The sequence below is a fragment of the Podarcis gaigeae genome (assembly GCF_964106915.1).
Source record: "Podarcis gaigeae genome assembly, chromosome: 7".
NCBI classification, from domain to species: Eukaryota; Metazoa; Chordata; class Lepidosauria; order Squamata; family Lacertidae; genus Podarcis; species Podarcis gaigeae.
Window position 1 is genome coordinate 87846790 of NC_139683.1, and position 19361 is coordinate 87866150.

Consider the following 19361-nt stretch of genomic DNA (forward strand, 5'->3'; position numbering starts at 1 on the left):
CCAGCTGCTTGTCCAAAGGGGGACCCTGTCTTTCTTGGCACAAGAATGCAGTAAAAAGAGCTAACCATTGTCAAACTTTGTATTCCCCTATTCTTTTTTTTTAAAAAAAATGATTTCGTTTTCAAAGGTTTACATACTTTGCCATCAACAATACGTTTAATTATTCCTTTGACTTCCCATCCCTCCCACCATGATGTTCTGTGCTTATCTTTTAATGCTGTATATTTTAACTTATGACACTCCATATATACATCCTATATTATTGCCATTAATGTCTTTCTACTGTTGCTCATATTTCAAATCCTACTGGCATTTTCATGCAATTACAATAGTTCTTTAAATATTCTACAAAAGGTTTCCAATCCTCAAAGAGCATTTCGTCATTTTATTCCCCTATTCATAACTGAACATCTTTTCAGGATGAAGGCAAGCGTCAGTAAAATGTATTAATCTGTTTAACTCTTTAGAAAACAGAGAACTCAAATGCATAACCATTTGCGGCAAAATATGTGTCCAGCCCATCAGAACAGAAACCTTGCAAATGGCCCTAGTCACCCCCGGCTGGACCCTGAGGAAATTCAGATGGCTGATGTAAGTAGCTTTTTTAAAAAAAAAATCAGGGTGTGGGAAGCTCTGAAATGGCAATGGGGGAGGGGATAGATCAAGGACAGAGGGGCAAATGGTCATTTCCTCCTACTACTCTCTCCCCCCCCCCCCCCCGTACTATTTCTATTTCCCTTCTTCACTTTCTCCCTCTTGTCCCTCCCTTGGCTTTTCCAGAGGCAGTTCATGTAGTAGTTTATTGGTGGGGTTCCCAGCTGCTGCACTGAGAGCTGCTGTATGTCAGGAAGGGGGAAAAGGACACTGAGACACAAAGGCACAGAGGCTGCTACTTCAAGTCCCTGCAGGTGCATAGCAGCCGAATGGGCAAGCAGCGGCCCAGATGGTCTACAAACACACCTGGTGTGTTTCCCAGGGATGGGGGAGAACTTTCATTGCATTTAGAGGCGGATCCATCAAATCCACACTTTCTAGAACAATCTGAGAACCAAAACACAGAACCTTCCTTCAAAATTGGCAACTAACTGAATTTTGTGATGTATTTCTCCAATCAAACAGTGTTTACAAATATGCATATATTCACAGTAAGGTTTGCATTAAGAAAGGAGCCTGTTAGTGGAAATAACATAAAAATGCATCGTATTAGGACAAAGCGCTTGCAAAAGTGTGTGCATTATGTAAAACCGCATTTTTAAAAGTTGGTTTGGAGAAACTCACACAAAAATGCCAAATAATTTTCATTGCTGTGGAAATGTGGAGAACTGAATTTAAGATTGGAAAAAATGAGATACGGAGATCACTGAAATTTGCAGGTCCTTCCATCCTTTGTGCTGCCCACTTTGACAGCCACGGTGTGTCTTCAGGCTGGCCCCCCCCCCCCACTGCCTTGCAATGCCTTCCAGTAAGGATAACGGGGGAGGGCCTTTGTCATGCAGCACCCCCCACCTTTGGCTCAATTAATTGGAGGATTCCGGTTTGCTATTATAGTTGTTTCTTTTAAAAATTGCAAGTTCATCTTACTGCTTTTTGTCATATGCAACGCTGTCCTGGGCTTAAAGGCTGGGTAGGAATTAAACATGGTAATAAGTGTTAGCTTCATTTGGGTAGTCTGAGATGAGCGTCTGTGCATTTCAGTTGGTGCTATTTGGTGTGTGGAAAGGGGTTTAATTCCTCACTGGCTTAGTATTTAAGCAAGACTTAAACGTCTCTAAAGAGATTGGTTTTTTGCTCGGGTGATGCAACCATTGCTCTTATATGCAGGTTGTCTCCTCCGGTGAAATGTGTTGCTCTGCATCTTTAGTGTTCTGTGCTTTGCTGCTGGGGAGATGCCAGCCCAGAGATTAGCATCACAAGGTCATAAGCTTTTAAAAGCAATCATAAGCAGCACTTCCAGGCAGGCTAATTGTTTTGGAGGTTCTGAAATTGAAGAACAAAAGTCAAGCATATTTAGGGCGATCTGAATTGGCTGGCCTAATTCTTATCCTCTGTAAATGGAAGCATAATGTAGTATGGTTTATAACAAGCCTATAAATAAAACAATGTTTTCAGCTTAAAATTGATGTCAGATAATTTGTGACTTTCCGCCCAGTATATGTCGAAAAACGTTCCTGCTACTGAGCATGTCATACGAAGGGAAACGGAGACCACTTTTTCAGGGAGCCATTCCTGCTCACCATCCCACCCGAGCTCCACAGGGACTCCGAATTCAAGGCAAAGGTACTTCACACACCAGCTTCAAAACTCAGTTTTGTCTCAACTTACCTGCATAGTGATCTGTGCATATGCAGACATCTGGGAGTGCAGAAGAGCCCTTCGGTTAATGGCATGATGGAAATGTTCCTTGCAGGCCTGTGGCCTCATTTGCAACAGTTTAGTTTCAGTAATTGACTTTTGCTTGTGCCTGTGACATTTTGCTTTCAGATCTCACCTCCCTCCTGCTAGCAGGGTCCTCTTATCTTTCTAGAGACAGGCAGTCAGGAAGGGGTGAGCAGCCTGGCTCTCTCTCTCAAAATCAGTTGTTCCCCTTTGAGTGTTTCTGTTCAGCTCTGAGCGGGTTTGAGCAGTCAGAAGGAGTGGTGGAAGGGGTGAGGTGGGTCCCAAAGAAAATGCTCCACATGGAACTCTGTGCTCTTAACCCCTGCATGCCCATGTATAAGTAGAAACACAGGGTACAGCTGCGGCTGCATTCATTACCAGCCTTCTTTCTACCCCATCCTCTTTCTCCAAGAAGCTTAGAGCTGCATACATGGGGTTAGCCCATTTTATTCTCTCACAAGTCAAACCTGCTAAGTAATTTGTGGGGATCTATGCAGTATGAGGCTGCTGGGAGGGATCCAAAGTCACTTGCTCTGGTTTGATCTGCAGACATGGAAGCCACACTTGGAGCTTGGAGCAGACAGAAAGCCTGACTTCGGACTGTCAGTCTGGGATTATGCTGTCTTCTGTGGGGACCAGCAAGTGCAACAGCCCTGCCTGCGTGGAGGCTCGCGCTCGGAGGGAGGCTGCCTATGCCAGTGAGGAGCAAAGGAGGCCCATGATGCAATACAGAGACTCCGTGGATTCCCTTCGAGACTCACCACATAGTGAGAGGTCTCGTTTTCTGCTGTTATTCTCGCTTGCTGTTCCCACTTGCTTGTCAGTATGGATGGTGTTTCGCAGACTTTCACAGACAATGTCCAGTCTCTCTCATGAAACAGTGAGAGAGAAGGAGGGGGATGGGGAGAGCTTTGAGCATCAATTCCAGAGTCAAGATGAATAAGCTGAGTTAAAGGGGTTTTTTGTTTTTGTTTTGCAACACACACACACACACACACACACACACGAAGGCCATGTGGCATAATGGCTAAGGGCTCATCCACACTTACTTTTGCTCTGCATTTCTAGGTCTGGGCTTTCCAGGTCTGTGTCAGACAGTTTTGTTTGTTTCCCCACTGCTTTCCCTGCAAAAACCTTGCTGCTTAATTGGAGTAAATGGCATTCTGCAGAAAATTTGAATTGCCATTTGTTCTGATTCAGCAATAAAGAGCAGATTTTCCTAAGGAAAGCAGTGGGATGACGAGGACAACAACACTTGGCCATAGACCGGGAAAGTGAAGACCTGTGCCTAGAAAGTGTGGCATGAAAGGTAAATGTGAATGAGCCCTAAGAGTTTGGATTAGGAGGCCCATGGTTAAAATTTGCCATAAATCCACTAGATAGCTGTAATCAAGCTAATCTGCTCCAGCCTCACCATATGCAACCTTGCTCTGCAGGTCTGCTGCTGTTGCAGAATCACAATATAATCTAGGTGAAGTGGTTTGCATGCTGTAAAGCACCACTGTGATCAAAGCCTGGCCCAAGCCAGGAGTTTGCCATGTGCTTAGTTCTTTGACTCTTAACACATCTTCCTCACTGATCTCTTTCCCATTTCCTCCAATTCTGCCACGTGACTTCCATCTTAGGCTCACACAGAACTGGAAACTGAACACATGACAGCAGCAGCCAGGCACCAATTACTTTCTTTAGTTGTGTCCTCGAAAATGCTAGAGAACATACTGCTGTAATGAACTAAAAGGTAAAGGTAAAGGTACCCCTGCCCGAACGGGCCAGTCTTGACAGACTCTGGGGTTGTGCGCCCATCTCACTCAAGAGGCCAGGGGCCAGCGCTGTCCGGAGACACTTCCGGGTCACGTGGCCAGTGTGACATCGCTGCTCTGGCGAGCCAGAGCCGCACACGGAAACGCCGTTTACCTTCCCGCTGGTAAGCGGTCCCTATTTATCTACTTGCACCCGGAGGTGCTTTCGAACTGCTAGGTTGGCAGGCGCTGGGACCGAGCAGCGGGAGCGCACCCCGCCGCAGGGATTCAAACCGCCGACCTTTCGATCGGCAAGTCCTAGGCGCTGAGGCTTTAACCCACAGCGCCACCTGCGTCCCTTCTGTAATGAACTACGTTGTGGCTAATCCACATCCGACAGAAACAATGTTGAGGATTAAACTGCAGTGATGTGCACACTTGAGTAAAACCTAGAGAACCTACCGTACTCTCAATAAACACGCATAGCAATCCACCTCATGGGATAAAGAGGCTACGATAATAGGAAGGGACATTTAAGTAGAGGAGAGAGGCATGTTTGGGTTTTAAATGCACCGGATAGTGGTCAGCAGAATAACATAATTCACCTGAGAAAGTAGAAATGGTTGATTTTCTTGGTCTGAGCATAAGTGCAAGTTGCTTGGGAAGAGTGATCGCAAGGGTCTGATCTCTGACAATAGGCGGCAGCAGATGCTTCGAGGAAATAAAGAACATAATTTTACTATCATTTTCCCCAGAGCTTGTTATGTAGTGTTTTGTTCTTATGATTTTGAAATATTCCTTGTTAGGAGGGTCATCTTGCATTGTTTCAGATACATATTTAGGAGTACTCTCATTTTAACTCAAGAAAACCACCATTTTATAGTTCAAATTGGGGGAAATAAATACCATAAATGGAGAAAGGTACAAAGAATCACAAAATGTTTAGGGGTATGCATACCCTTGCGTCCCCTCAGGAAAAAAACCACTGAATTATACGATTGTTACTTGTTGCTTGTTCAGCTTGACTTTGGGGTTTTACCTTGCAAACACAAGTGGGGTTAGGTTTTCAGCCTTAATCTGCTTCCCACTGTAAAATTAAAAAATCACTGAACTGTTTTGCTCATAATTGTTCTTTTCACATGTAAAGAAGTGATCCCATTTGTTTCCTGTGGGTTTTATCTGTGCTCCTAAGTTAAGGTCTGAGCCTCTAACTGAAAAAATACCCCCCTTATTGTTCATTTGGCTGAACCCCATGACAATTCCCACCTAGCTCCTGTTGGTGTGGTAATTCTTCCCAGGCCCTGGGACGATGACTGTCTCCTTGCCACCTCTTTCTATCTCATTGTAAACAAAACACACAGACAAACAGAAAAAACATTTCTGTGCAAGTTGGGCTAGGAGAAAGCATTAACTCAGCCTGGATTTAAAGTTGTGTGCTAAAGGGGGGGGGGGAGAGCTCTTCATTGTGACCCTTCGGCTTGATCCCAATGCCGTTGTTTCTTCTTCCAGGTACGTATCTGCCTTGACCACTCCAGCACGCCTGTCGCCGGTTGACTTCCACTGCTCCGTATCAGCCCACATGCCCACCTTTGAGATCACTTCTCCTAATTCAGCTCATGCAGTCTCTCTGCCTCCTGCAGCATCCATTAGCTTCCAGGTGGAGGAACAGCAGCCATTGCTCCGAAGGTACCAGATCCCTTCCCAAGATATGCAAAGGTATGAGAGTTACTACCAAAGAAGGAGCTACCTGAACGAGAGCACAGGGAGCTTGCCCTCCAGCCCCTTCCGCATCACGGAGGACGACGAATACGAGACAACACACGAGTACATCTCTGTGCTAGATCAGCCAAAGAGAACGGGCAGCAACAGCAGGCGGTGGAGAAAATCAAAACTGAATGGGCACCTGTCACACAGGGGCAAAATGCTGAGAGACTCCTTTTCAGTGAGCAGCGCCTCATACAGTGAATCTGATGAGGAGCTGGTGGCCGAGAGCACGCCTTTCTTAAGTATGAGAAACACGGAGGCAATGGACCCCGATTCACCCCCTCTCTATCGCCTGGCCGATAGCAGGACTTACTATTCCTTCGACAGATGCAACACGCAGGGAGGGAACCAAGTGACACATAACAGCAGATCCCGCCAAGATTCAGCACCACCTTAGAGGCCACACCGACTCTCCCTCATGCCCACTCCCATGAACACACCAGGACTGAGGAAGCGGGGAGGAATAACAGAAAAGACAAATTTTTATTTTATATATAAAAAAGAAAAAAATATGAAATGTTTTATTTTCATTTTAGCAATGATGTCTTATAATAGCTAATGGCAAAGACCTTTTTATAAGGAATCTCTATTTATATGTAACATCTTGATTTACAGCTTCTGAGAAAAGAAGAAATCAACAAAAAAAATTAAAGAGATGGGCCAATTTTTGACTACTTACAAATCATTTAAAAAAACAAAATTCGTGGTGCCTTTTGCTGTACGCTAATGCCAGAGTCCACAATGAAAATTACGTTTAAGCATTCTTGAGATCATAAGCTTTATGTTTAGGACAACTTGTTATGGAATATTTTAATAAGCACTTTTCCATTTGAACACAAACACCCTTTTAAATTGCTTGATATCTGGATGTTGGTAATCTAGTGCTTTTAAAGTGTTGCGCACACATACACTTTCTCTTTTGTGCTCTCTCTCTCTCTCTCTCTCTCTCTCACACACACACACACACACACACACACAACATATGTGTCAATGTTTCCATAAGTCCCTTTCCCTTTCAGGGAAAATAATATGTACTGGTAATTACGTTTTTTAATACAAGATAAGTAGGAAGTGAATAAAGCACACAGTAGCAACAGCCCTTACAATATATCGCTTAGTCTAAACAGATCCATGAGCAAGGGGAAACCAGATAATTTAACAAATTAAATACTTCGAAGCAGTGTGGTTAAATAGGACTACTTCAAGAAATGCCGATTCTGAGATCTGCTTCAGCCCTGCTACTACTGAGCACAAGTGCTAGCTGTTCATCAGTGACTCTGAGCATCTGCTGTCTGTTCTTCAGAGCCAAGAAAGGTGCAGCCCAGATTCTGATGCCAGCTTGGTCATAAAACAACCGTGGAAAGTTCAGGGGCTGTTGATGACGTGTGTGCACCTATTTTAAAAGCCCAAAGTGAGCTAAGAATCTCCTGAAGTACATCACCCCGAGCACTAGCTGTCTCCTCCTCCTCCTTGTCCCAAGTAGCGTCACCAGCATGCTGGCTCTTGCCGCTACCTCTCCCCCCCGAAAGAAACAAAATAAATGCCACTACCAGTGTGCCCTGTTTTGTAAAGACAGTTGTTATTGTAACGTTCTAGCGTTTCATAATGACTTTCTTAAAAATATCTATCTATATATTTTAGCAAGCCGCACGGCATCCCATCGTGTCACTAGCAGCTCTGAGAAACTTCTTTGTACAGCTGGCAAGAAAACTCCCATGACAGAGAGAGATCCCTTCTTTCCTTTCCGTTCCTCGTGGGGCCCTCGGGTTTACATCCTAGCCTGCCTCTTTTCTTTTTCTCTTTTGACTTCTGCATGTCCTTTGCATTTCAGATACTGTAGATTGGATGCATGGAGAAGCTGTGACTGAGAAGATTAAAATACAATTGCCAGTGTATTTCTTTTAACTTTTAGCAATAAAGTACTTTAAACCCTTTGTTCCTCATCCACAACAGGGTCCAATAGAAACGCTGCTAATTTGTCATAAAGATGATTGTAGAAAACAAAAGAAAAAAATTGCTCTGGATTGTCTGAATGTCAGAACTCTTGACTGTTTAACACTTGAACTTTTTTAATATTATAAATAAAAGTAAGAAATGACTACCAAGATTCTAAAATCAATTTCACAGTCAGTGGTGAGAGAGAAAATGAAAGACTGGGAGCCATTATAGGAGGTCTCAATTGGATCTAGACTAAAGTTCTCTGATTTGCAATAACAGACCTGGCCTAATCACCTCCCTTTACTTCAGTGAGTAGCCAGTTGCTCTGACCTGGGCTCTCAAAGCCAAATCTGACTTGGGATGGAAGGATCTATCAGTTTCAGATCTCTCAGTTTTTCATTTTTCAAATCCTGAATTCAGTTCTCCACAATTTGCAGGAATGTGTGAATTTTTTTTTATAAAAAAAACACATTTTCATTTTAGTGTGAATTTCTCCTAATAAACACATTTTATACACAATTTTGACTGTTGTACACATTTTTGCAAGCAATTCCCCTTAATAAAATGTGTTTTCTTTGTTAGTGAAAATATTAATTTTAACAACAATAGTAATTCTGTGTACACTTTCCTGTAATATATCATTTTTAAAAAAATTAGTTGGTTGGAGAATTGCATTGCAAAATTCAGATAAGTGCAAATTTCAAAGGATTTCAGTTTACATATTGTTCCAGAAAGTGTGAATTTGAGGGTTTAGACTTCCGACATGTACCAAATTGAATCTCCCCTCCATCCCTGGTTCTGACACACCAATAATTTGTCCCAAATTGACATAAAATTGCAATTGCATTAATGCTGCAATCCTGTGCAAATTTCCTCTGAAAAAAATGGCATAGGATTTGAATGCACCTGCCATTTTATTGGTTGTTCAGCCAGTTCTTTTTTTAAAAAAATTGGGTTTTGCAAAATGAATAGCCTCACTTTTTATATTTTACAAACAATAAGCTTAAACCACAAAAGAAAATAAATACCCCTACTCCCTCCAACCTTCAAACATGGAAAGTCATTGTTCAAATGCTCACATCATACAGGTAAGTATATTGATGTCTTAATAGCTGAGATGTCATGAGCCTCAGGAAATCCATATTTCCTTTTCTGGTGTAGGTTTAACCTTTGAACAGGAGAAAACTTACAAAAATCTATTCTCAAATCACATTCTGAATCATGATTTTGCAATAAAATGCAGTTCTGTCTAGACTCCAATAAGGTATTGAAGCTCCATTGAGTTTCATCAACAGGGAGCCTTGTTGCTCACACTGGGTAAAAGACACAGGAGCCGGCGCTGACCTCAGATGAGTCTGTGCTGAAAATCATGAGTTTTGCAAGCTACAAGTCTCTGGACCTAGTGGGTAGAAGTGGGTGAGTAGAACTGCTGAGTGTGTTGAAATGGCAGCTATTTTGTCATAACTACAACCAGATCCATCATGAAATTAATCATTTGAAAGATGAGTTTTGTTTTGAGTAGCTTACTAGTGCTGCATACACCACCAGCAAAATGTCTGTTTGTGTGAGCACAGAGTGCCTTTTCTTAAATCTGTGAAATGTTGGACAGTATGGAAGTGGTGCAGCCTTTAGCAGCAGGTGAAGCCCTAATAGCCATTTTGGGTATCCCATTCCCCTTTTGGCATTTTGTAAAAAGATGGACAGGTACATTGGGGTTTATTCTAGATTTATTGAGATTTTATGCAACTTCTGCTTTCCTTTGCGTGAAACATCAAATGCAGATTCATTCACCAAAGAGCCCATAAAGTTATTTTAATGTTTTCATGCATTTCTACATAGGTTTTATTACACCTACCTAATAAAACGGATTTCTTATCTGCATCTGCCTGATTTCTTTAACATATTGCCTTATTTTTTTTTTATAACTGCCAAGAGTCTAGTTTTCACAAAAGCTTTGTAAGCGTTTTTCTTTGCTATGATACAACAAGCATTTGCAGATTGCTTGTGCAATTAAACCAAATAAACACTTAGGAATGCCCACAACAATAAGAAGCCAGCAATTATTACATACAGAAATAAAAATGATTGCATACAGAGTCTAGCCAGGCTCCAGTAATCTCTCTCACACTCCTGAGGGGAAATGGCGCAGGTGAGCATGGCTGTATTGTGGCACAGGGCGAAGGAAGCCTGGAAGGAAAGCAGGCTGCTCCAAAAACCTGCTTGGATTTCATGGAACCAGAGAATTGCAGAGTTGGACAGAGAGTTGGACCAGGGTCACCTGGTCCAACTCTCTGCAATGCAGGACTCTCTTGGCCAGCACAGAGCTTGAAGTCAAGGCTCTGAGATTATGTGTCTACCAAGAGCTGCACAACAACACCATCTCACTCCATGGGCTTTTGCAGGGTGTGTGTGAGAGAGGCAGAGGGCAGTTGCCAATAGGCAGTGCAACCTTTGCTGATATCACATGGCCCCCATGTGACTCCTTGCGCCTGGGTTTGGGACACATTCTATTACTTCAGTGGCTAGCGGGGGATGAAGTTGAGTATTTGCAGGCGACAGAGGAGACTCTCAGTCTCCACTATGAACATGGAACATGGAACGCAATGGAGTCTGAATTTGGGATGCGGGTGGTGCTGTGGTCTAAACCACAGAGCCTAGGACTTGCCATTCAGAAGGTCGGCGGTTTGAATCCTCGAAACAGGGTGAGCTCCCGTTGTTCGGTCCTTGCTCCTGCCAACCTAGCAGTTCGAAAGTGCAAGTAGATAAATAGGTACCACTCCGGCGGGAAGGTAAACGACATTTCTGTGCGCTGCTCTGGTTCGCCAGAATTGACTTAGTCATGCTGGCCACATGACCCGGAAGCTGCACGCCGGCTCCCTCGGTCAATAAAGCGAGATGAGCACCACAACCCCAGAGTCGACCACGACTGGACCTAACAGTCAGGGGTACCTTTAAAAAAAATATGTAAGCTACCATATTTTTCCGTGTATAAGAAAATATTTTCCCCCAAATTTTTTAAGTTTAAAATTGGGGGTCGTCTTATACACGGAATGTTGCAATTAAATATATAAACAAATAAATACATACCATCATCCATATTCTCCCCCCCTCCCCAGCCTCCCCTCACTATTGGCCTTACAACAAACCCTGGTCTGGTACTCCCCTCCCAGCAGCCCCCACTCCGGACATTGTTCCTTCCACCCGGTTCCCTCAGCCGCACCCTGGCTACCCAGACCCCCATTCCCCAAGCGCACTCACTCAGGCAGCTCTGGCAGTCACAGCTCCTCAATCAGCATTTGCATATGCCGGCGCTCATGGAATAAATACGGTACATACCGTAAATACTGAGACAAAAGTGCAACACACAGGCGGGAGAGATGGAGCTGCAGCTAGTGTGGAGTTACACTGAGCTGACAGGGGCAGCCCCCATTACACAGCTTGCCTCACTGTTTGATGTTTAAATATACGGTACTAAATATACAAGTGTTTTGAATATTTAATAAAATATCAACGTTGTTCTGCTTAGTGTTCAAAATATTTATTTCCTAATTTGGGACTCAAAAAATAGAGGTTGTCTTACACATGGGCACATCTTATACACAGAAAAATATGGTATTCAGTTTATGAATGTTTGCCAAGTTTTGTTGTTGTTGTTATTTGTGACATTAGCCATTGTGGGAGGAAGGCCTGAATAGTCCCGGCTTTTCATCCTCATCATCCATTCTTAGTTTGTTGGAGTCACATTAGATATGGCAGTTGCCTTTTATAGAGAGAACATAACTAACAGCTCACCAAGTCTCATGAGCAATGAGGGGGTGGGCAATTCAGTTAATCCCCCCCCACTCCTTGTTTTTCCTCCACCACTCTCCCTCCATCCTCCCATTTCTCAGGAAGCCTAGTGCCTCCATCAGAATAAAGGGAAGGGAAGGGGGTGAATAGCTTAGCGGAGTTTTTGGGCAAACTTGCACATGGTTGTAGCTTCAGCCAGACAGCCCCTAAATGGCTAACAGACATTTTCATTCTATCTCTTTTCACATCTCTGACATGATGTGTGAGATGCCCAGATAATTGTTTGTTCCTGCAATTGTGGGTTTTTCCCCCTTTGGGTGCTCTGGGGGAGCAATGTAATTGGCTTGTCCCACTGGCTCAGCAGGTGTACACTTGTGGGTGCCTAGCTGGGTGTGTAAGGAGCTCCAGTTTCCTTGGTGCCAGGAAGTCTGGGGAAAAGGGCTTGCAGTAAGATGACTTTCCAGGGCCCTGCAGCTAGCCAAGACCAAGAAAGCACACCTTTTTCCCAGGATGGAAGAGAGGGTAGGAAAAGTGGGTGCATTTGGGACTCGCAGCTCTCCATGGAGGCGCAGGTCAAGTCTGTGTCCAGGGCAGCTGTTTACCAGCTCCACCTGGTACGTAGGCTGAGACCCTACCTGCCCGCGGACTGTCTCACCAGAGTGGTGCATGCTCTGGTTATCTCTCGCTTGGACTACTGCAATGCGCTCTATGTGGGGCTACCTTTGAAGGTGACCCAGAAACTACAACTAATCCAGAATGTGGCAGCTAGACTGGTGACTGGGAGTGGCCGCCGAGACCACATAACGAGCACAATTCAAAGCGTATACCTGAAGGAGCGTCTCCACCCCCATCGTTTTGCCCGGATGCTGAGGTCCAGTGCCAAGGGCCTTCTGGCGGTTCCCTCACTGCGAGAAGCCAAGTTACAGGGAACCAGGCAGAAGGCCTTCTTGGTGGTGGCACCCGCCCTGTGGAATGCCCTCCCACCAGATGTCAAAGAGAACAACAACTACCAGTCTTTTAGAAGACATCTGAAGGCAGCCCTGTTTAGGGAAGCTTTTGATGTTTGATGCATTACTGTATTTTAATATTTTGTTGTAAGCCGCCCAGAGTGGCTGGGGAAGTCCAGCCAGATGGGCAGGGTATAAATAATAATAATAATAATAATAATAATAATAATAATAATAATAGTAATAGTAATAGTAATAATAATAATAATTACTACTACTACTACTACTACTACTACTACAACAACCAAACTGTGGGAGGCAGTGGAGGACAGGAGTGCCAGGCATGCTCTGGTCCATGGGGTCACGAAGAGTTGTACATGCCTAAACAACTAAACAACAACAACAATAATAAAGAATCTAAGAAGGAAGAAATGTGGACGTGCCTGTGATGGTAGTCAGGGGAAAGTGGGAATTCAGTGGTCAAGGTTATGACCAGATGGCATCTGAGTTTGTGCTATCTTGGGAGCCTGAGAATTTGGGTAAGAAAACTAAAGTTGGAGAGTCTTCCCAACCCTAACCCTAAGTAATATTAGTAATAATCATTTATTACCCTCTATGGGAGGAGGGTATATGATAGTGTTCTTGTACATATTTGTAACTTGCACCAGACTGTTGTTCTTTCTAAACTCTGAAGTGGAGATGAAATACCCGGAAAACTGTTTCAACAATCCGCATCTCTTTGCAGGCTAAACTGAAAGGAATGATCCAAGTGACTCTTTCTGGGCTGGGGTTCCTCAGCCCACCCGAAAGAAATAAATGTGCAGTTTCCTCCACTGTGGAAAATCTCTCTATATGTGTGGGTATCGTTTCTGCTGAGTTGTTGAAAGTCATCAGAAAGAGGACCAGGTAGAGCTTTGGATTAATCCATTTTATTAACAGGTTCATCATCATTTGTACATGATTTGTAATTCATCATTTCAAATAAAACTATCAAACTGTACAAAAACAAAGAGATTTAAAAAGGGGGTGGCAAAACAGGATGGTGGCTTCCCCAGTGGTACGAAACATGGAAACTCAATAATTTATAAATTCTCAAAAGCTGTGAGAATCCAAACAAATCTCTTTATTATCTTCATCTTAAAAAGCTGCAAAAATAGAAACTGTAAATTACTGTAATTAGCAGCCACAAGATCCTTTAAAACTGGAACTTGATTAACTGTGAGCATGTCTAGAAAAGAAGATGAAAATGAGTCAATCAGTAAATAAAGTGCTGAAGGCCTTGAAAACGCAGCGGAGTCACTTCTACCACAGCAAGAAAGGGACAGAAGCACAACATCCCATTGAGCGAGTATATTTATGCTTACAGCAAAATGGAATATGTACAGCTATCTGTGATGAGCAGCTCGGTCCCCCACCCTCCCCACACGTGTCACTTAGCTTGCAGATGCCTAGATGCCCATGAAGCAGAAGGGAAGGGGCACAGGAGAAGAAGCAAGAGAGAATTCCCTATTTGCGGTGGCTGAGTGCACGACAAGAGCAGAGCCTGCACTGCAGCACAGCCAGCCGGGATTCACTTACAGAAGAGAAAAAGAAAGGTCCATTAAGCTACTAAATGTTCAAAGCGTTACTTAGCACTGCTAAGATCCCTGTATAGCAAAGTTATTTTCTTCCTGTCCGTGTTTTGGGCACTCTTACCTTTACAAGGTTATATATTGGACACCAAGTTTTAAAACTGTACGTACATTTTGGCAGTAGAGCAGATAATGTAGTTATTGCAATACATGGGCCACTCATTGAGTTCTGGTGATAGCATTTGATTTTACATGTACACTGTTCACCCAGTTACCTGTAGAAATGCTGCCCATAGATTCTGTTTATCTGCTGTCCTAGTATTTCTTGATTTCTTGTATATTGTAAGGACTGTGGCACGGCAGCACCACTGGTAGTAGTTAAAGGAACAGATTTGGTCGTGTCTCCATGTTGCTACAGCACTGCAGCAGTTGCTCAGTGGAAAATCCAGCTGTTTACAAGGAAACACAGCTGGCAAAAGAACATCCCAATTCTTGTATGGAAAACTTGTCCATTTATTGCATGCACAGTAAAGGGAAATGTCGACAGTGATAACCAGTGCAGACAGTCTATGATCCTGGAATACTTAAGCACCAGAAGAGAAGCTTCTTTGAATTCTTTCTGCTGTAGTATTTGCATTATGTACTTAATGCACACCCAAGAAACTATTGTGCTCATAAGTTTCAGTTGAGGAGGACAAGATACTACTTTCTGGTTACTTTAACCTATTGGTTACCTGACGTGTTCTGGTCTGTCATGTCTTTCTCTGCTTTGCTGTTTGCCACAGGCAACTGCCCTTGGCTAATGGAAGGGCTGGAGTAAGTCTTCCTCAAGGAAATGTCTTCAGCTTCCATTGTGAAGAGGTTGGCTTCTATTTTTTCCAGATCATCTGTCCCGGCCTTTATTTTCGCACACAGAAGATTGATGTATGTCTCATAGCGGCTTTTCTGTGAAGGACAATGAAACAGACCAAAAATCCTGAGAGAGAAAGTCAGAAATGACCAGAACAATAGATAGAGAGAGAAGTGCTGGGGATTTCTCTTTGTGACCAGGCAGGAGGATGTGTTTGCTTCAAGGATGGGTAAGCTGTCAATAAGGGAGCGACTACAGGACCCTAATCTGGTTCATTACATCACATGACTTGACATACAAATCTGCTCCATCCCACATTTATCTGAATAATTTTTGGGAAACTTCTTTAAAAGTCCACATAAATTTAATTATTTTTTTTTTTAAAAAAAGTTAAGTAATTAGGAGGTGGTTTAAGAGTTCTCTCTCTTCCCTGTTCCCCTTTCTTCTTCCTTTTTACACCTACCAGCCCTGGTTTCTGCCACAGCAACTCCCTGAGAGCATGTCCCATCATGCGCAGGAGGAATTGCTGTGCATTTTCCAACACATGCAGCAGCAGGAGCAGCATGCTAGCTTCTTTGATGGTCTGGAAGGACTAGTGATGGGGAAAATGGCTTCTAGCTTGTACTAGAAGTGGACTTACTCTTATGTGCATATTTTCTATCAAAATATGCATTTTGAAATACATTTTGGTACATTTTTGAACTGAGCTTTTGAAGAGGAGCTAAGTCTGGATCCATGCCAGGATTAGTCCAGGAAGGGGGATCAGATCCCTTCATCTTGGAATGCACAAATACTTAATTCCTCAAGCATCATTACATGCACTTGGGCTCCTGGCCATAGAATTCTGTGAGGACAGAGAAGGTGTACCTCTTTTGGACAAGCCAAAAACAAAGAACAGCAGAAGTTCAGAAAACCCAATAAAATACAACTTCAGCAGAAGACCTACTGAGAATGGATAACACGTTGAGCTCAGCTATGCCCTGAATGCCTCACTTCAGGTGGATAATAACTTTGTTTATCTCAACAATTTGAGGACCTTCCTAAACATCCTATACTCATATCAACAAAGAACCTTATTTATAGTGTTTTACAGGTATAAAGCTACTTGGGAGACGTGCAATTAAGTCTAATCAGGATAATTACACAGAGAACTGAGTCTTTTGACTGCCGGGAAGATATTGTAAGCCGAGAGAGAGAGAGAGAGAGAGAGAGAGAGAGAGAGAGAGAGAGATGCTTAGAGGTTTGCTTTGTGTGTGTCATTTCTGCACTAGGAAACCATGTTTAGGGCCCTACAAAAATATGTTCCCTGGGAGAGCATCCCAGGCACCATAAGCTATTGCTCATGCCCCATCTGAGGGTGGAAAGAGGAAGTCAGACCTAAGAGAGGAAGATCTGGCCCAAGTGGCTTCCCCACCACCACCACTGCAAAACCTTCTGTTCCCACTGCTTCACTGATGCTGGAGCTCAGACATTTGTAGAGCCTGACAAGGGTGTGGCAGGGACCTATCTAGTCCTCCAACACGCCCCCAAACCAGCGGGAAGACTATGCAAGTTGACAGGGTGCATTTTTTCCAGTGGGTAGAATGATGGAAAGTCCCTAGGAATGTATATGTGACCCTGCAATTCTACTTCAGCCCTGGTGTCATGAGCCCTGCAGGACACTGGAAATGGTGACTCATTTGCCTCCAGTTCTCCCTCCTGCTGTCTGGTTGGACTGCTCCCTAAAAGTCTTTAAACAGAAAGAGATTATGAGCTCACCCATGCTTCCCCAGTCATTCTCTCCAGGTTTACCCTATCTTTGCCCCACAGATCATTTGTCACCTGGAAAGCCTCACCTCAAATATTAAGTAATGCTCTTTCAGGCGATATTCTTCAGCCTCTTTGGACTTGAGGCCTTTCACTACCGGGTGTAGTTTATGCTCTGTTAACTCATCTGCAACTTGCCTCATTTTATTCTCATGAGACTGCAGCTGCTCCTCCTGGAAGGCGAGGAGGAAGAGAGACTGAGTCAAGTTCTTCAGCAATAAGCATGTACACAAATACAAAGGGATTTACCAGAATTCAGACTTTGCACTTTTTCTGGAGACATGTAGCTGGAACAGACCTGGCCAGGGTCACACATGCCTTCGTTAAAAAGTTACAATTGGATTCTCACATGGAACTGTCTTTGAAGTAGGACGAGATGCAAACTGCTGCAACTGAATTTTTTTACTGTGCTACTAAGTGGATCATGTGACCACGTCATTACATTGACTTCATATGTCCGTTTCCAGCACAATTCAAAGTACCGTTGTTACCTTTGAAGCCCTGAATGGTTTGGGATCATTGTAGCAGAGCCCGCCTGCCCACCCAGGTCCTCAGGCTTTTCTATATCCTGCCACCAGCAAGGGTTCAGTTCATGAATACATATCAGATGGACCTCTCTGCAGTGGTTTCTGGACTCTGGAACTCCCTGCCCCAGGGGTTCTACCTGGCCTGCTCCGTGAGAAAAGAACTTTTATTTCAACAAAGCCCATGGGCTTAGCTGGTTTCTGGGTGATCTCTCAAACTAGATTCTTTCTTCTGCTCATTTTAGATCGTGTTGTGTTGTATTTTTAATTGTGTTGATTGTACGCCACCTTAATGCTGCAGAAATATTTTTGGAAATATTAGATATGGATTTAGAATGAATATTTAAATAAAGAAATAACATAAACAAACATGGTGGAATGTAATGGGTGGTCTATCACCACTAGCAAGGTGACCCTAATGTCAAAGTTGCCACAAGGGCATCACTCTAAGGGTGAAAGGGTAGCTGTGGGAAGATCCTGTCTCCCTCTTGTGGGGGAGCCATTTTGAAGGTCTTGGAGAGGAAGCAAGAATGACACCACATGCCTCTTCCCTTTAACAAGAGTGGACAAATGTGGCAGACAGGTCAGGAAGGGCGAGGACCGAGGGCAGGCAGTTCGTTTTATCCCAGATTGCAATCTTGCTTCATTCTACCACTATTAGTTTGTGTGATCCTCAATGACTGTGCCAATGTCGTGAAGAAATTAAGAAAAAATGGGCCAAGATGAAGACTTAAGCATACATTCAGCACTCACTTGGGTGGCTTTATGCCATATATGTACATACACACGCTTTTTCCTTTTTCCTTTTACCTGACACAGCTTGGTTGTTGAAGATGGCAAGAGAGGACGGCAGAATTTTTTCATGGAGCAAATAGCAGCTGGAAATGCAGGGGCAGAAAAAATGGCAGCCACCAAGTTTATTCTCAGAATCCAGGACAGCATTTCTCCTTTGCTTCTATGGAGACCAGGCAAGGTTGAAGGAAGAGGACCATTACACAAAAGAGTAGGAGAGGCAGGATGTATCAGAAGTGGGGCGGGATAGAGATGGAGAGCACACATGCCAATATGATAAAAGTGAAGGGAGACTCAATACATTTCTCTTCCCACTAAGTAGCCTTTCTGAACTGCTGGGTGTGTATTGAAGCCTTTGCTAATGACTTGAGATCCAAGCAGTCTGGGATCAGATTATCTGAAAGAATGCCTGATTCAATATAAACCTGCCTACCCACTTTAATTGTAGCAGAGGAGGTTCTCTGGTCATCCCGCTTCCTGTGGGAATCCATTACATGACCACCAGGAAGAGGGTCTTCTCTGCATCCACTTTGTGAATTTAAGGTAAATTAAGGGGGTTGGAAGCCCAGGTGCAGTTTCCAAAATAGGGGGCCCCCTTCTCCCCAGAAGGAAGGCATGAAATAAGGTGCCACACAAAAGTCTTGTGGTATCTTAAAGATTAACGTGTTTACAATGGCATAAGCTTTCCCCTCGGTCACCCCTGTTTTTACACCAAGGGGTTAAACCCTCCCCTGTTTCATCTAACCATGTCATAGAGATGTAAACCAGACAAGAACCTTCATCCAGAATCAATCATCTCTTCGTTTACGTGGTTAGTGGAATGGTTGGTGGACAGTTGCTAGTGCCAGTTAAGTAGCCACGTCTGCAGGAGGCCTCAGAATAGGGATATAGACTGCTTGCGTCTTCTGAAGGCAATTGCCATAGCCGTATGCAAAATAGTTGGCCATGGGTCTTAGAATGCGGAGGCAAAACCCTTCCACAGCCAATAGTACATGGGGGGGGGGGGCTTATTTGGAGGTGGTCAGATCTTTCACTATTGGAGGGAGGGGTGGGAGACACATATTTGAGAAAGGGAGAGAAAGACATAGATCACACCCATATCTTATTATCAAAGAACTCGGCACCTTACAGAGTTTCCCCAGAAGCTTACAAAGCCATACCTGCTTAGCTTCTGCAGTAAAACAGAGACATGTTCCTTCAGGTAAAAAGGAGCTATAATGCCAACTAAGCAGTGATGTCCTGTTTTCTAATTCTGTCTTTAATAA

The 19361-nt window shown here is 43.6% G+C and overlaps 2 protein-coding genes across 6 annotated transcripts in view; one reads left to right on the forward strand and one right to left on the reverse strand.

The window, feature by feature from the left end:
• NRG2 (neuregulin 2) overlaps nucleotides 1–7966 on the forward strand; it is a 133115-nt gene extending 125149 nt beyond the window's left edge. For all 5 annotated transcript variants that reach the window (XM_083748623.1, XM_083748622.1, XM_083748624.1 and 2 more), the window contains 4 exons: nucleotides 468–591; nucleotides 2150–2277; nucleotides 2926–3150; nucleotides 5625–7966. In XM_083748623.1, the coding sequence (XP_083604749.1) occupies nucleotides 468–591; nucleotides 2150–2277; nucleotides 2926–3150; nucleotides 5625–6276 (1129 nt within the window). In that variant the 3' untranslated portion in view covers nucleotides 6277–7966. The remainder of the gene's footprint in view (nucleotides 1–467; nucleotides 592–2149; nucleotides 2278–2925; nucleotides 3151–5624) is intronic.
• Nucleotides 7967–13462: 5496 nt separating this feature from the next.
• PSD2 (pleckstrin and Sec7 domain containing 2) overlaps nucleotides 13463–19361 on the reverse strand; it is a 55623-nt gene continuing 49724 nt past the window's right edge. The window contains exons 13-15 of the mRNA XM_083748600.1: nucleotides 18115–18259; nucleotides 16810–16953; nucleotides 13463–15069 (exon numbers count right to left, since the gene is read on the reverse strand). Coding sequence (XP_083604726.1) covers nucleotides 14848–15069; nucleotides 16810–16953; nucleotides 18115–18259 — 511 coding nt within the window. The 3' untranslated portion in view covers nucleotides 13463–14847. The remainder of the gene's footprint in view (nucleotides 15070–16809; nucleotides 16954–18114; nucleotides 18260–19361) is intronic.